Below are 17,690 nucleotides of genomic sequence, written 5' to 3'. Positions count from 1 at the left end.
CTGCCCGCCCTCCTCCCCCTCCCCCTCCCCCTTCCCTCCTGCCCTCCCTTCATTCCACAAGTGTCGCTTCGCTCTCTCAGCGCACTTGGCGAGCTGGAGAGGTGAGAGGGATACTGCGAGAGGGCTCGGGGCGGCCAGTCCGGGGCCGCCGGCCAAGGCTAGGCGCTGCCAGCCCAATTCTCCCCTGCTCTCCGCTCCCGCCTCCCCCAGTGGCCGGCCGGACCTGCACCCCGAGCTTGCCCCCGCTCATCCTTCCCCCGCCCGGCCGGGCGCGCTCCTCCCCGGCCAGCCCCTCGGCGCGCGGCGCGCTGGAGGCGAACGCGGGCTGAGCAGAGCGCAGTGGCCGCCGACCACCGAGCGCCCCGCGCCGCTCCCTGCATGTGCGGCCCGCGGCGGCTCGCAGCCCCCGGCAGCAGCCTCGGCAGCTTCGGCCGCGCCTCGAGAGGCGGCCGCAGCGGCTCCAGCGGCGGCCGAGCGGCCGAGCCCGGGCTGGGAGACACCATGCGCCGCGTCCTCCGGCTGCTCCTCGGCTGCTTCCTCACCGAGCTGTGCGCCCGTGTGTGCCGGGCGCAGGAGCGAGCGGGGCACGGGCAGCTGGCGCAACTGGGCGGCGTGTTGCTGCTGGCGGGGGGCAACCGCTCTGGGGCCGCCTCTGGAGAGGCCACCGAGGGCGCCGAGGCATCCGACGCGCCCCCGACCCGGGCGCCCACGCCGGACTTCTGCCGGGGCTACTTCGATGTCATGGGCCAGTGGGACCCGCCGTTCAACTGCAGCTCGGGCGACTTCATCTTCTGCTGCGGGACTTGTGGCTTCCGGTTCTGCTGCACGTTTAAGAAGCGGCGACTGAACCAAAGCACCTGCACCAACTACGACACGCCGCTCTGGCTCAACACCGGCAAGCCCCCCGCCCGCAAGGACGACCCCTTGCACGACCCCACCAAGGACAAGACCAACCTGATCGTCTACATCATCTGCGGGGTGGTGGCCGTCATGGTGCTCGTGGGCATCTTCACCAAGCTGGGGCTGGAGAAAGCGCACCGGCCCCAGAGGGAGCACATGTCCAGGTGGGCTGCCTCCCCTTCGCCCTCCCCTCGGGGCTTCGCTCTCCCTGCTCTCTCTTCCCCACCTTCCCCCAGGCAATGGCGCTCCCCACGGTCCCCGCTCTCCGCATCCCAACCTCTCCGCTGGGGGATGTCACCGGGAAGCCAACTTCGGCTTGGAGCGTGGAGAAGGGGCGCTGGGCTCAGCACAGGTGTGGGTCTGAGCGTGTGCGTGTGGGTCTGAGCGTGTATGTGTGTGTGACTCTGCCCCCTGGCCGTCTCCTCCCGCTGGTGATTGAGGCGGACTTGAGACACAGCCTGGGAGCCCGTGGCCCCGAAGTCTTGGGATTTGAGGAGGGGGGTCCATGGCCCCACTCGGATTCCAGGTGCTAGCCTTTTGGTAAACAGGGACAGGCGAGCCCGAAAGGGAAGGGGGGCGTGTGTGAGCCCGAGCGCGCGTGTGTGAAGGAGGGAGGGTCAGAGTGAGTGCCGCCTGCAACTCGTACGACTCGCGAAAAGGAGGCGAGGGAGGTGGAGTGAGGGGAGGGCGAGAACAAAAGCCTTGCTTGGAGCGGCCGCCTCGCTTTACCACAGCTTCGCGGTCCCTGGATTTGGGACCTCAACTGCCCCCGCCCCTTTACCCACCTCGTCCATTTCTCCGGCCTCCACCTCTCCCTGCCCGGGGCCGTGGCCATCGCTGCACATTGAGCCCCTTGCCCTGGCTGGTTTGGACTCCGGGGGCCCGAGCCCCCTCCTCCCGCGCCCTCACTTCCAAGCACCCTGATTTCGTCAACTTTCGGGTTTGCCTTGTTCATTATGCAAGCCCCAGCACCAGCTAGTTGCAGCAGATGGGAGAAGGCATTGGGGGATTAATGGAGCTGTTTGCCATTTTTTTTTAAGTGTCTAAATCGATTCGCAAACTCCGTAACTTTGGAGGCGGAGGACGCGGCCACTAGGAGCACTAAGCCCCCGGCCGCGGGAGAGGCGGGGGGTTGGCGTGAGGTCCGGGCGGGCGGGGTGGAAGGAGCGACTAGCGGCCTGCGAACAGCTGGATGGTTGGGGCATATAAGCTTTAACTGTCCCCTTTCCGAGTCTGGGCAACGAAGTCGCTGTGTTTTCCTCTACCCTCTCCCCACCCCTTCTCCTGCGCCCCCTCTGCTGGGGGCCTGTGTGTGCGCGCGCGTGTGTGCACGCGCTCCGTGTGATGCCTAAAAAATCTGAACAAAGAGACCCACCAAAAATAGGCAAAGGAACATCACCACCTCACTAGTAATTATTTTCTATTTATACGACGAGTATCCGATGAGATTTTTTTTTTTTTTTTTTTTTTTTTTTTCCCAGAGAGAAGAAATTTTAGGGGAAGAGGTGAGGAAGTTATCGGTTTGGGTCAGCAGGGAGCTGTGGGTGGACGGTGGGGTCTTGCTGCACAGAAGTAACCTCCGAGGGGCTTCAGAGAAACCCTGACCTACTAAAGGAGTAAAGCTCTGGCCCCGCCCACCTTCCGCAACCACAGGGTGTCCTGTCCCCAGCCCCACTGGCCGGGGCAGTCCCTGTTAATTCCCGGGGTCTGTGTTAAGATGGGGGGAGAAGTGGTCTCAGGACTGCGGCAGCGGGTGTCGCCTTGGTAGGGAAAGATTCACTCCGAGACAGGTAGGCTGCCTTGCAGATTTGGTTAACTACTGCTGAAATCTCCACCAAGCCCTGTCCTCGAGAACCAGCTCTTAAAAGAGCCCTCCCTGATGGCTGGCCGGACGGGAGGTGGGCAGGTGGGGAGAGGAGCTAACCTTTGGGCATCTATGGGAGAAAGTGATGCTATATCAGCCCTCTTTGATCTGGGCGTTGTGGTGACAGCTCTCTACTGGTTACCCAAGGGCCCAGGAAGGACCCAACTTCCTGGTCCTGCCCCTCCCCCCCACCCCGTGCAGCTCTGCTGGGGGAAAAATGAGCACAGCTGAGCGGGTTACAGCTACTTTCTTCTGCAGCTCTAGGGAGGGTATGCCTGGTGGCAGAATCTAGGGGACCCAGTCCTGGGGTACCAGAACCCCAGCACAGGTCCTCCCAGTATACATTTTTGAGAATTCCAGAGTGGAGTGGAAGTGCACACTCCTGAAAAGAGAGTTGTTGATTTTTACTGGCGGCTTCTGAGGTATGATTTTCCGCTGTAACTGCTGTTTAGTATTACCTGGAATGTTTTATAAAAACTTCCTGTCACCAGGGGTCCCACCCTAAGCTACTTAGATCCAAATCTCTAGGGAGAGACCTAAGCCTCTGTATTTTTTTTTTCTTTTTGTATTTTTAGTAGAGATGGGGTTTCACCATGTTGGCCAGGCTGGTTTCGAACTCCTGACCTCCAGTGATCATCCCACCTCAGCCTCCCAAAGTGCTAGGATTACAGGCATGAGCCACTGTGCCCGGTTGCAGCTGCACCTTGAAAAGCTCACCAGGTGATGCTGATGTGCAGCCAATCATTGTTAAGGAAAAGGAACTAACACCTGCTGAGCACTGTACAGGGAGCCAGGCACTATACTGGGGTGTGTGTGTGTGTGCGCGCGTGTGTGCAAGTAAACACTCTCTCATTTATTTCTCACAACTACCTTATGAGACAGGTGCTATTTTAATATCCATATGCATTCAAGAAAAGCATGGCTCAGGTGAGGTGCTGTGTCCAAGGTCACACAGTTAGGAAATTGTGCATTATCAGTCTCCCGGTTTTAATTGTGTTTTCACAATTAAATGTGATGTTTTCAGATTGAATAAATGTCAGGATCTGGGGCAGTGTCCTAAAATGCAGATTCTTGAGTTTGATCCACAGAGATTCTGAATAAGTTCTGGGTGGGCCTGAGAATCTTCATTTAACAAGGAAGATTGTAATCCCCTAATGGCTCTGAGATAAAGTGGTCCACACTTGGGGAAACACCGGTCTTGGGTTTGGGGATATTTCACGGGGTTGAGGGATGGATAAATTAATCCAGGAGAAAGGAGAGGAGCCACTGTGACTCTCTTATTTTATTTGCATTTTTATTTTTTATTTTCTTGAGACGGAGTCTCGCTCTGTCACCTAGGCTGGAGTGCAGTGGCAGGATCTCGGCTCACTGCAACCTCCGCCTCCCAGGTTCAAGTGATTCTCCTGCCTCAGTCTCCTGAGTAGCTGGGAATACAGGTGTGCACCACCACGCCTGGCTAATTTTTTTGACTTTTTAGTAGAGACAGGGTTTTTCCTGACCTCATGTGATCCTTCCACCTCTGCCTCCCGAAGTGCTGGAATTACAGTCATGAGCCACTGTACCCTGCGGTATTTGCATTCTGTTGCTTGTTTCTCAACGTATGTAACCTTTCTGTGGTGCTGGGGCTGCTCCAGGTACCTGCCAAATGCATCCTGGGCTGCTTACACAGTTAATCATTTGGAGTCCCAGCTATGGCAATCGACTCAGTAGCCTTTGCCGGATCGTGCCAAGGGATGCTCCAGTGGGTGTCGACATGCCAAGCTTGGCATCAGAGAGGCTGCTATGACGCAAAGCAGCTTCCAGGTGAAATTAACCTGCCAGTCACAGCCTCTTAATTTTTGTCTGGAGCTGCAAGGGAGCCTGAATGGGGGTTTGTTCTCATCCAGACTGAAAGCATATTCTCTTGAAAGACATAAAGCATCCTGTTGCACCCCCATTATAAACTTTACTCCTGGTGACCAGTAAACTTGGGTTTTGCTGCAGAGGCCTCCAAGATATCAGTTTGCAGGTTCAGAGTCCTGGGCCTGTGGCCTGCTTGCTTCTGGGCTAATTAGGGCTGAGAAAAGGAGAAAGACAGCAATTCCAGGAAGCCGTGGGGGAAGGTTTGCATGGGATCTTGTAAGAACTGAACAAATGCCCATTCAGCAGCTGCAAGAGCAGCCACAGCCAATCACTATTTATTAGAATAAATGACTGCACATGGTAGCCAGCTATGGATACCAAACCATGTAGACATGCTTTGCTTAATCTGCAAGGTATTTCTACTTAGGTGTTTTTAAGTTTTCCTCAATTTTGTGTTGTGATAAGTTTTAAACATACAAAAAAAAAAAAAAAAAAAACCTTGAAAAATCACAAAATAACTTCAGTATATCCTTTATCTAGATGAGGATTTCTCAACCTTGGCACTATTGACTGGAGAATCCCGTGTTGTGTGGGGCTGTCCTGTGCTTGGCAAGATGTCTGGCGGCATCTCTGGTCTCTGCCCACTAGATGCTGGTAGCACACACTCCACATCCCAGTTGTGACAGTGAAAAATGTCTTTGGACATTGCCAAATGTCGTCTAAGCCAAAACTGGCCCAGTTGAGAACCACTAACTTAGATTGAACAATTATTAGTATTTTGTCATAGTTGCTTTATTGCTCACACAGTCTCTCCATATTTTTTTCTTTCCCTTCTCCTTCCCTCCGTCCCCCCTTCCCCCATCTCTCCTTTCCTCCCTCCCTCTCTCCTTCCTTCCTTCCTTCTTCCCTCCTTCCCTCCTTCCCTCCATCCCTCCATCCCCTCTTCCCCCTTCCCTCCCTTACTCCTCCCTCCCTCCCTCCCTCCCTCCCTCCCTCCCTCCCTCCCTCCCTTCCTTCCTTCCTTCCTTCCTTCCTTCCTTCCTTCCTTCCTTCCTTCCTTCCTTCCTCCTTTCTTTCCTCTATTCCTTCCTTCTTCCCTTCCTCCCCTCCTTCCTTCTGTCTTCTTCCCTTCCTCCTTCTTTCCTTCTTTTTCCCTTCCTCCCTTCTCCCTTCTCTTTTCTCCTTTCTCTTTCTTTCCTTCCCCTCCCCTCTTCTCATCTTCTTCGCTTCCTCATTTTCTTCCTTCCCTCTTCCCCTCCCTCCCTTTCTTCTTTCTTTCTTGGCTGAAACATGTGAAAATAAGTTGCAGACATGACACTTAGTCCCTTATATCTCAGCATGGGGCTTTCCTGAGAGCAAGGACATCCCCCTCACAGCACAATTCCATTCATACCCAGGAAAAAGAAGAAAAATCCCATAATATTATCAGACATCCAGTCATTTAAAAATTTCTCACTTGCACACACAAAAAAAAGGTCATTTAGAGCTTGGTTTTGCACATCGGGACCCGGCTCATTGTATTTGGCTGTGAAATCTCTTTAGTCTCTATTATGCCTGGTGTTTTAAAACCAAGTGAGACTCAGTTGCCAACATTTAAAAACTGGGAGATTTCATGCAGGAATCCAGATTCCTGATTTCTCCCGAGAACTCAGTGGGTCTGGTGACATTGGATCTGCATTTTCACACAGCAGCTATTGGTTGCCACTGAGTGATGACTGCCCCCTTCAGGAAGCTCTTGGGTTCATCTCAGTCACCACCTCCACGCAATTCACTCTGTTTTGTTAACTGGAGCCCCTAGAGAGTCAGTCAAGTTGGTCTGAATAGCACAGACTGCAGTCAGATGGCCTGAGATTCCATCTCAGCTCAGCCACTTAATAGCTGTGTGACCTTGGGAAGGTTGCTTCACCTCTCTGAGTCTCAGGCTCTTGTCTGCAGGTGGAGTATTCACTGAGACAGGGCTTGGAAAACAATGAGCACAGGATCTGTCACATGGTTAGTGCTCAGCAACAATTACCGTTTTATCACTATCCTTATTATTCAAATTTTCTACCTCTTGTCTACTGAAGAGAATTATGTTGTCATCTGGATCTTGGTGACTAACCCTTGCTCTGCTATATTTATTTAGCTGTGTGACATTGACCAAGTCTCCTAACCTCTCTGGACTTGCATTGGAATCTGAGTGGGAGGGGCTGGCATGTGCAGAATAGGAGGGAGGGTCTATGTGTGACTGTGTTAAATACATTGCAAACTGTTGGCCTAAGTGATGTTGAAAAATCCTTGTTGGTTTTGCAATTTTGCCATAAGCTTATGTGTAAATTCTCATTTAATTTCACACCCTTCCCCCATGAGGTAGGCTCTATGACAATCTGCTGTTTACGGAGGCACAGATTTCTTTCCAAGAGGATGAACCTGCCCCTGGTGAGTGGAGTGTCCGACTTCAAACCCGAACCGTCTGAGTGCATGGATCCTTGACCGCTAGGCTGCACTGCATTTGAGTGCAAATCTGCAGGAATTCCAGTCTTCTGAGATCACAAAGAAGTACGTGATGCCCTGCAAACAACAGTGCATGCATCGGGGCCAGTTCAAGAAGCCACCGTAAGATGAAGACTAGGAACATTTTCTATAATGGCCCCGGCAGGCCCAGACGTCTTGGTGGAGGCGTTGGTGAGAAATGACCTTGGGGACAGAAGCACATGTTTGAAGCTCTCTACACTTGAAGCCAGTAGGGAACACATGTCATTATTTTGTCCACCTTCAAACAGAATTGGAAATCCAAGTGGCAAGTGGCAGAGCAGGATCCGGTGTGTTTTAAAAACATGCTTCAGAAGAACTGGCATCCCTTGCAAAGAAATAGCAACAAATAATGATAAATCCACCTCCTTCTCTTGCCTTTTCCCTTACAGTTTCTCTCCTGCCTCCCATCTTTCTCTGCATTTGTGGTTATCCTAAGGCTTTGACCAGCTTCCCAGGCTGGAGAAGTCCATGTGTGCATGCATCTACTGTTGGCCACGGAAAAGTCTTTATTTTTCTTTGCAGGGTGTGTTGACTTCTCTTTGGGCACTGAGTCCTTGCATTTTAAAAATCAACTTCATTGAAGTATAATTTACACAACAGAATGCACACATTGTAAGTGTATAATTTGATGAGCTTGGACAAATGTCTACACCTGTGTCACCATTACTGTAGAAAGCTCACTCATGCCCATTGCCCTTGCATTTTTGAGAAATAAATGGTGCTTCTGGTGTAAGAAGAAGTGCTCAGGAACTCTATTCAAGTGTTTAAAAGTCAACACATAGATTGGACATTGGGATACCTGGAGACTTTGAAGCAAGATACTGGGACTCTCAGTTCTGTTTGGAAATATTCGTGTCATATATTTATCATTGTAATCGGAAAGAAAAGAGATGCACCATTTTCTTCTTGTTCCTTGGATAAGCTAAGCTCATTCCCACTTTGGAGCTGTTGCACTGGCCCTTGTGTGGCTGGTCTGTCCTCATCACCAGGGTCCCAGCTCCAATGTCATCTTCTCTGAGAAGCCGTCCCTGACCAGGCTTAGTTGCTTCCCACCCCAGCCTGACACATTCCAGCCCATCACCTAGTCAGTGTCATTTGCTTCATTTTTACATTATGGTCTAAAATTAACTTGCTAATTTACTGGTATACTAGTTTATTATCTGTCTCCTTCCATTATTCTTTTCCTTTCTTTCTTTACTTTTTTTTTTTTTTTAAGAGCCAGAGTTGTACTATGTCACCCAGGCTGGAGTGCAGTGATGCGATCTTGGCTCGCTGCAACCTCTGCCTCCCAGGTTCAAGCGATTCTTCTGCCTCCGCCTCCTGAGTAGCTGGGACTACAGTCACCCACCACGACGCCAGGCTAATTTTTATATTTTTATTAAAGACAGGGTTTCACCACGTTGGCCAGGCTGGTCTCGAACTCTTGACCTTAAGTGATCCACCCGCCTCAGCCTCCCAAAGTGCTGGGATTACAGGCATGCATCACTGCACCCGGCCCTTTTATTATCATTCATAGTAAGATACACAGGGACCACAATTGTCTCTTCTACTCCATGGTTGGATTCTGAGTGCCTAGTTCAGTACTTGGCAAGTAAGAGTTCTGCATTTGATATCCTGGTTTACCTGGCGTAACAGAGTATCTCCAAATTCATTCATTCATTCATTCATTCATTCATTCATTCATTCATTCAATAGGTCTTTACTGAACATCTAACTTATGCCCAGCACTGTGCTGACAGATATGAGAGAACTGTGAATAGTACAAAAGCAATCCCTGTCCTTGCAGAGCTAACAGCCAAATATCAGGAGACAGATAACACACAAGGAAATGTACAAGAAAGTTGAGCCACTTTTATAAGTACTGATTCTAGTACTAGCTTTCATAAGAAAGTACTACTTTCATAAGAAAGTACTGGTTCTAGTACTAGCTTTCAGTACTCTCTTGTGAAATGTTCAATATCCAGTCATTTCAACCTCAAAAATAGCAACATAATTATGTTGAAACATAATTGTTTGTTTCAAACAACAGTTATGTAGAAACATAATTCTCCTGAACTGGGTGGAAGGCTATCAAGAAAAAGTGTAGCTGCTTCTTCAGGTAACTGCAAGAGACAGGGTTCTCTAGAGAAACAGAACAAATATACAAAGAGATTCATTATAAGGAATTGGCAAGTCCAAAGTCTCCAGAGCCTTTGTTCTTGTATAAGTCTGAAGGCTGACAGGCAGGAGAATTCTCTCTTTTTGGGGGAAAGGTCAGCGTTTTGTTCTATTCAGGCCTTCAGATGATTGGATGAGGTCCACTCGCATTAGAAGGGCAATCTGTCTTACTGGCATTTGAATGCAACCTATTTTACTCAGCTCACTGATTTAAATGTTAATCTAATCCAAGAGCACCCTCACAGAAACACCCAGAATAATGTTTGATCAAATATCTGGGCACCCCACGGCCCAGTCATGTTGACACATGACACTAACCATCCCAGTACTCTTAGGGTCTTGTCACTTGGAGTGTGGCCTGTGAACCAGCAGCATTTTTATCACCTGGGAGCTTGGGCAGAATCTCAGGCCCCACCTCCTGCTCACTGAATCAGAATCTGCATTTTAACAGGATCGCCAGGTGATCTGGATGCACCGTAACATCTGAGAAGCACTCAAACTATGTGCCACAAACAAATGCCAAATTCTTAGGCATTTGTGTGGCTTGGAACACATAGTTGGTAATTTCTACTGTCTAATTCATTACATTTTTTCAGCACATCCCTGTCTATAGAATGCTTTTTGTATGCACCCCAATATGTGCACATTTATAAGCATGTGCATGAACCCATGGACAATGATGAGGTACATTATGAAGCATACGTAAGGACAGAAATTTCAAACCAAGCTTGAGGGTGAAATAAATATTATTTGAAAATCTGTTGCTAATTGTGATGACTTCATACTATCATTAGTTACTATCTCAATGCATAATGTACACTGAAGGGTGAAGTTTATCCCATTAATAAAAAAATCTAGATTTGAACCATTCCTCCTGAGCATTTTCATTATTTTTATCTGACTTTGTTTTGATCTCAATAGACTGTCATTGTTTTAACCTTGTGAGAAGCTTTCGAAGAGAAGGGGAGGGGAGTCCAGTTTAGTGTTTTTTTGTGCTTGCATGATCAGTGCTATCTTCAGGCTGTGGTTTTTGTTAAGAAGGGGGCATTTTTAAAACACATGTCTGCTTTGTGATGGTTAGCCAAGTCAAAAGTATCAGATTGGTGCAAAAGTAATTGCAGTTTTTGCCATTAATTTCAATGTCAAAAACCGCAATGACTTTTGCCCCAAGCTAATAAATAATTTAATCTGTGCATACCCTTCGGGGGTACATATAATTGCCATACAGGTAGCACATCCCAGCGACGGGACTGCTGGTGGTCACCTTCCTTGGTTCAAGGTTCCCGATTCCTGCTGTCTTACATGGGCCTTCTGGGAGTGGGCGCCAGCATCAGTACACATAAGACCATACAGAGAAGTTCTGACATTTCCTTCCCCCATACCAAATCGGTTCATGCAGTCTCTGGAGTGAGCGAGCCGCACTTTAAAGACTCTTGGTCCAGGAAATGAAGGCTCCTAAGACTCCTCATCTCTGCTACACACTCTAGGAAGGGCTACCCTGGGGGAAAAGTGTCCTTGGGCTTTTGGGCTGATATTTCACAAATTTTGGTACTCAAGAGAAACCCAGGGTATCTGCGGATTGGCAGAACTGACCAAGTTCACAGTAGCCATTCTGATTACATACTTTGTTATCTTTTCGAAAGCCTGAATAGTTTGGGAGTTTTGGCGCTCGGGAGAGTGCGAGACTCCTTAGAAGATCCGACAAAAGTGATGGCTTCTTACTCGAGAAAAATGCACAAAATTTCCATCCAGTTTCAGAGGATTCAGTGATCCCCTGAAGCTCAGCATGAAGAGCTGTTTGAAAGTGAAGAAGGCGAGTTAGGTTTGGAAGGCCTCTGTCTTTTGTCTCAAAACTTTCTTTCCCTGGAGCCCCGTTGAGTTTCAGACCCTGCTTATTGCATGGAGGTCAGAAGGAGCCCAAACTTTGATTTCAAAGACGTTCAGGATTGCATCTCCTCCCAATCCCCGCACTGCTTAGTGAGTTCGTGTGGGCAGTATTTCACTCTGTGAAACGGGTTATGCCGATGGACACCATGTCACGCGCCCCTCCTAGTCGGCCCTCTTCCAGTTTCATTGGCTTTCTTGCTTGTTCTCCGAATATCTCAGCTCTTTTCTGCCTCAGGGCCTTTGCACTTGCTGTTCTCTCAGTCTGGAATGCTCTTCCCATCATCTTCACCTGACCAGCTCCTCGCTGTTCAAGGCCTATCTCCAGTGTCACCCCCTCACAAAGGCATTTCCTGATTTACACCGCACCTCTCCCTCCTATTTATTTGTAACTTAAAAAAAGTATACAGTTCACTGGTTTTTGGTATATTTTAAAAGTATACTTTAAAAAATATAGTATGCAATTCAGTGGTTTTTAATATATACATTGGTGTAAAAGTAATTGTGGTTTTTGTCATCACTTCTTTTTCTTGGGGGCGGGGACTGAGTTTCACTCTTGTTGCCCAGCCTGGAGTGTAGTGGTGTGATCTTGGTTCACTACAGTCTTCACCTCCTGGGTTCAAGCGATTCTCCTTACTCATCCTCCTGTGTAGCTGGGATTACAGGCGCGCACCACCACGCCCAGCTAATTATTGTATTTTTAGTAGAGACGGGGTTTCACCATGTTGGCCAGGCTGGTCTTGAAATCCTGACCTCAGGTGATCCACCCATCTCGGCCTCCCAAAGTGCTGGGATTACAGGTGTGAGCCACTGCAACCAGCCCATTTTTGTCTTTACTTCTAATGGCAAAAGTTGCAATTCTTTTTGCACCAGCCTAATACTTACAACATTGTGCCACCATCATCACTACTTACTCCCAGTCCAGTATCTAATTCTAATGAGGTTTTCATCACCCTAAAAAGAAATCCATATCCATTAGCAGTCACTTTCCTCTCCCCTCCGCGTGTCCCCTGGCAACCACGAATCTACTTTCCATCTTTATGGATTTGCCTATTCTGGACATTGGATATCAATGGAATCATACAATGTGTGTGGCCTTTTGTGTCTGGCCTCTTTCACGGGGAATAATGTTTTCAAGATTCATTCACGTTGTAGCAGATATTAGTGCTTCATTTCTTTGTATGGCCGGAGAGTATTCCATTTCCTGTAACACATCTCATGTGTCCATTCATCAGCTGACGGCCATTCGGGTTGCTCCCACTTGTGGGCTATTGTGGAAATTGCTGCTGTGTCCTAGGTTCTCTTGATCACATTACTGTTTTTTATTTAATTTGCAGCCCTTGTTTGTTTGTTTGTTTATTTTTGAGACGGAGTCTTGCTCTGTCGCCCAGGTTGGAGTGCAATGGCATGATCTCAGCTCACTGCAACCTCTGCCTCCTGGGTTCAAGTGATTCTCCTGCCTCAGACTCCTGAGAAGCTGGGACTACAGGCACCCACAACCATGCATGGCTAATTTTTGTATTTTTAGTACAGATAGGGTTTCACCATGTTGCTCAGGCTTGTCTCGAACTCCTGACCTTGTGATCCGCCCTCCTTGGCCTCCCAAAGTGCTGGGATTACAGGCATGAGCCACCGCACCTGGTCGTTTATCTACTTAACATGTTTATTATTATTATTTTTAAAAATCTTCTCCCATAGAATATAAGCTCAAGGAAGGCAGCAACCTTGTTCATCTTGGGCACTGCTGTATCTTCAGGGCCTTATATAGTGTATGGCACATAGTAGATGATAAATATTTGTTAAAACAGTGAAAGAATGAGAGCTGTTATTCTCTTGTCTCTCAGTGAACTCAATCTTTTCCTCTCGTTCATGTGGGGCTCTTGCTGTGTTGGCTTCTCACAATGCGGTTGTTGTGAGAAGCATGTGCACTAGTCTGCCTAAAGTCCCTCTGTAACCCCTTTCTCACTGCTGAGATGTCTTCTCACCAGCTATAGTTCTTACCCCATCATTCCATTGCCTGGTGATTGACAATTCCCCCATGCTCAGGGCCTCTGTGGCCTTAGCACAGTCTCAAATTTGAATGTGTAGCAGATACTCACAGACTGCTGGGCTAACTCCACCCCTGGAGTTTCTGACTCAGGAGGGCTGGATGGATCTGAAAATTTGCATCTTAACAAGTTCCCAGGTGACACTGCCAGAACGCTGACACTGTTGATAGGCGGACTGTTGTTTGAGAATCGCTGCTGTAGTGCGGTAAATTCCAGCAGACAGGCTGGGCCTGCTGAATTCTTGGGTGGTCTGTGTGGGTTTCCCCCAAACAGTTCCTCTTTCTACTCTGTCTCCCAGTGTGTGGGCTCAGAGGACTCTGGCCAGCTAAGGGCATGGGGGTATATCCTCAAACACGGCAATACTACTTGTGGGTTTACACCCTGGAGAACTTCTCTGCGGTACAGAGGAGGCTGGTATGAAGATGTTTATTGGCCAGCTGCAGTGGCTTGTGCTTGTAATCTCAACACTTTGGGAGGTGGAGGTGGGAGGATCACTTGAGGCCAGGAGTTTGGAACCAGCCTGGTCAACATAGTAAGACCCCGAGACCACGTTTCTACAAAAGAAAACAAATTAGCTGCGCATGGTGGCACGTGCCTGTGGTCCCAGTTATTCAGGAGGCTGAGGTGGGAGGATCACTTGTGCCCAGGAGTTTGAGGCTGCTGTGAGCCATGATCACACCATTGCATTCCAGCCTGGGTGACAGAGCAAGACCCTATCTGAAGAAAAAAAGAGAGATGTTTATTGCAGTGTTGTTTATCGGGGCTGGGGAGTTGGTGACCATCTAGATGGCTGTAATTATGGAAATGACAAATAGGGCTGATAGTGTGCTGGTTTGCAATGATGGCAGCTGTTTGGAGCTGCCATCCATTCTGATGGGTTTCTAATGGGCCAGTTCCTCCACCGTACTAATTGCTGCATATGAAGACTCATGTCGGCAGGTAAGTGAAATGTGGGGATTGCATATGACAGAATATTATGCAGCGGTTGCAAGGGATGAAAGTGATTCACATTCAGCAATATGGCTAACGCTCACGTGTGAACGAAAGAAGAAACGGAATGAGGTTTATGGTAAAACACTGTTTATGTAAAAGACACACGCATACACAATAATACCTACAAAAATATTCTATATCTTTCAAGGCTATTCATATAATCTAAATAAACATATGATGGAGAGTAAAGAGAAAAAATGTGTTGCTAGGTCTGATCTTAGGTGCGGTATCTGTTTGGCAGCTCTCTGGTCTGTTCTATGTATGAACACAGGTGTTTTTTTTTGCTAAGTTTCCATCTAATCATGAAGATCACTGTCATAGACTGAATTATGTCTCCATCCCCCTACACACTCCAAAAACACTCAGGCTCAAATTCCTGTGCCACAAGTTACTGGCTCTGTGACCTTGAGCAGGTCAATTCACCTTTCTGAGCCTTTGTTTACTCATCTGCAAGGAGTAATAATCCTCATAATGTGTTTTGTGCTGCTTTGTTTAGTTAAGACATGTAATGCGATTAGCACGGTGCCTGGCTTATGGCAAATAATAAATGTTATCTACTGTTACTAATACTGGGCCATTGCTGTACATGAAGGGTTTGTATCTAGTGTCAGATATAAAGAGAGAACTAAATCTATGGAGTGCAGACACATTACATGTATTCATCATTTAATCCTCTTAAAAACTCCGTGGGGTAGATAGTCCCGTTATTACACGGCTGCTGTGAGAAGCATGTGCACTAATCTGTGTAAAGTCCCTATGTAACCTCTAATTACAGTGATTTTATTTACTTAGGTTTTTCTTGACTCCACCTCTAACTAGAATGGTGGCTCCATGGAGTAACCTGCCTTGCCATTTGTTCACAACTGCAGTATTTGGCGCATAGCACCTGCCAATCATTGTGTTTTGAATGAACAGATTTAAATTCTTTCTTCTTTCAGGGCCCTTGCGGATGTCATGAGGCCACAGGGCCACTGCAACACTGATCACATGGAGAGAGACCTAAACATCGTTGTCCACGTCCAGCATTATGAGAACATGGACACGAGAACCCCCATAAATAATCTTCGTAAGTACAGCTGCACGAACCATTTCCAGTCCCATGTGGTGACCTGAGCAGTGGTCACATTGCCAGATTTCATGGAGTGTGCTTGGGTTAGTTAAGAGCTCTTTGTGGGCAGGTTAGAAGCTTTCTTTCATCTCTTTTGGATGAAGCTGAATTTGGCATCATCAGATGTCACTTGGTTGCTTTCTTTGTTAAATGGCCATCCACTTGGTTGGTTTCACATGATTGGTTCTTTTAGCTAGTAGACGGCTCGATTGATTCATCTTGATTGATCTATTAACTAGATTAGTGGACCTCTTAGTTGTTTCATCATGGTTGAGTACTTAGTTAACCAATGAATTATTGGGTTGGTTCATTTTAGCTAGTCAATCTGTTAGCCAATGGTCTATTCGCTTATACGTCTGCCACCTGAGGTGGGCCAGTTGTGACTTCTAGGTTTCATGCTGTTTTCGATGATGAAATACTAGTTCAGAAGAATTATGTCTATTATTTGTAAAGCTAGAATTTCATAAAAACAATCCACAAAATATTCTGTGTGTAGGGGGTGCAGGGAGTGGGTATTGAATTTTGGTCCTGTTAATTTGAGGTTCCTCTGTATGATTCAACAGCAGCAAATTTGTTTCCATTGTTCTGCCAGGGGAAAAAAAAACTGTGTTTGCTATTGTGTTTCAATAGGTATTTTTCACAAAGCATGATTGGGGATCTTGGTATACTCCCTAAGATTTTCTTTCCTTTCAAAGGTCTGTATGTACAATATACATCATGGAGCTGATGCTCTGACCTATGAGACTGGAGAAAAACTAAGATTGTTTAGTTTTTGGCAATAATGTACTACTGTGGTTACCCCAGTAATTATATGTTTTCAAGTAACCCCCACATTAAAGTGATGTGGAGGGTTTGGTTTAAAATAACAAAAGCCAGACAATTTACAGGATGCATTTAGTTGTGGCTGGAGGTTCCTGAAAACAGAAACAATTCTAGTGTTGCACATTTTTACAGACTGGGTCGTCTTTGCTGAGGCTTCACTAGGAGTTGCCTGGGTGTTTTATTTGCTGAATCATAGTTTTGGACTGTTTGGTTGCAAATTCTTATGCTCAATGGGTAGCGGAAGAAGCCTGTGGAATTTGACCTAGGCAATGTGAATTCTCTGATTCTGCCTAGTGATGATTTTTCATGGTTTGGAAATTGTTGCAGTGTGTTAGTAAAGTCAATGTTTGCACGGTTGAAAAATAGGCCACCAAGCAGAATGTCTTAGGTTTAAATATATTAAATAATTTAACATGATTAGTGAACTGGATCACAAAATGGTATGAGAAATAGCAACATTTTAGAGAAAAATACACCAGCAAATGGAAGTTTTATGACCAAATCCCATGGCCCCCAAAGATATGGTAAATGGCATCAATTCTGGCATGGCAACTGCTGTGTCTGATTTCTGGCTTTAATGGAAGTAAGCACATTTTCTTTCAGTAGGCACCGGGAAATGAGTTGAACCTAGTTGTGTGCGTGGGTCCTAAACATCATATATAAATGAACATGATCACAGAGCAGAGAAATTGAAAGGGTGTCGAGTCCTTGGCTATAAAAGGTGATTGCTAACAGATTTTTCCCTTGAAGTTCCAATCTCTAGGATGATTTTGAATCAGCACTCAAATGAAATAACAAACTCACTGAAGTCACTTAAGTTTCATCATTTCATCAGGTGGGCGGGAAGCGTTTTCATTGAAAGTTGTACTGAAAATGGATTACTGCTCAGAGATGCGTGTCCAGGGACGGAAGTCTCTTGTGCCAGGCTACTTTGGTTTATTTATGATTCTTGCATTTGGTCTATATTTGTGCCTAAGTAATCAGTGACCTTTTTCATCAAGGGAGAAAGTGTCTTGTACTAGTCTACTGGGTAACACTAGACTAGAGAATTCCTGGGAAGCTACAGGGGAGAATTCCAGGGGTCATGTTACAAACACTGCATTCTTACAAGAACTGCCGCAGATGTTAGTTTTTTATAATCCTTCCAGGTTGATCCAGTTCTTCTTTCCTAGCATTGTTGGGAATACCTGAATAACAAAAATAAGAAGCATGTGACCTTTTCACTGGTTTATATTAATAAACTTAATATATATAACACATTAATTCAGTAGCTGACAGTAATAATAGATTTCCTTGTTTATCTTTTTATTGATTTACAGGAGCTACTTACATATTATAGATACAGAAAAACATTTGTATGTTCAGATGAACAGACGATTTGAGGAGTTCATTGAGAGAACAGGATGAGATGACTGATATTAATCAGTTAAGGGTTTAAGAAACCAAGCAGTCATCAGAGAACATTTTGATTGATAGCGAAGTAGAAGGGAAGGTATCCATTCTGAAAAATGGAAAATTAGACCAGCCCTTTGTGCCAGAACCAGAATGCATCCATTTA

The 17,690-nt window shown here is 46.9% G+C and overlaps 1 protein-coding gene across 2 annotated transcripts in view; it reads left to right on the top strand.

Annotated features, from left to right (window-relative positions):
• The first annotated feature begins 501 nt into the window (after nucleotides 1–501).
• The window catches only part of SHISA9 (shisa family member 9), a 339,509-nt gene continuing 322,320 nt past the window's right edge, over nucleotides 502–17,690 (top strand). For both annotated transcript variants that reach the window (XM_050774100.1, XM_050774101.1), the window contains exons 1-2: nucleotides 502–1,064; nucleotides 15,141–15,268. In XM_050774100.1, the coding sequence (XP_050630057.1) occupies nucleotides 502–1,064; nucleotides 15,141–15,268 (691 nt within the window). The remainder of the gene's footprint in view (nucleotides 1,065–15,140; nucleotides 15,269–17,690) is intronic.

The sequence above is a fragment of the Macaca thibetana genome, chromosome 20 (assembly GCF_024542745.1).
Source record: "Macaca thibetana thibetana isolate TM-01 chromosome 20, ASM2454274v1, whole genome shotgun sequence".
NCBI classification, from domain to species: Eukaryota; Metazoa; Chordata; class Mammalia; order Primates; family Cercopithecidae; genus Macaca; species Macaca thibetana.
This window is presented reverse-complemented; position numbering and strand designations above follow the sequence as displayed.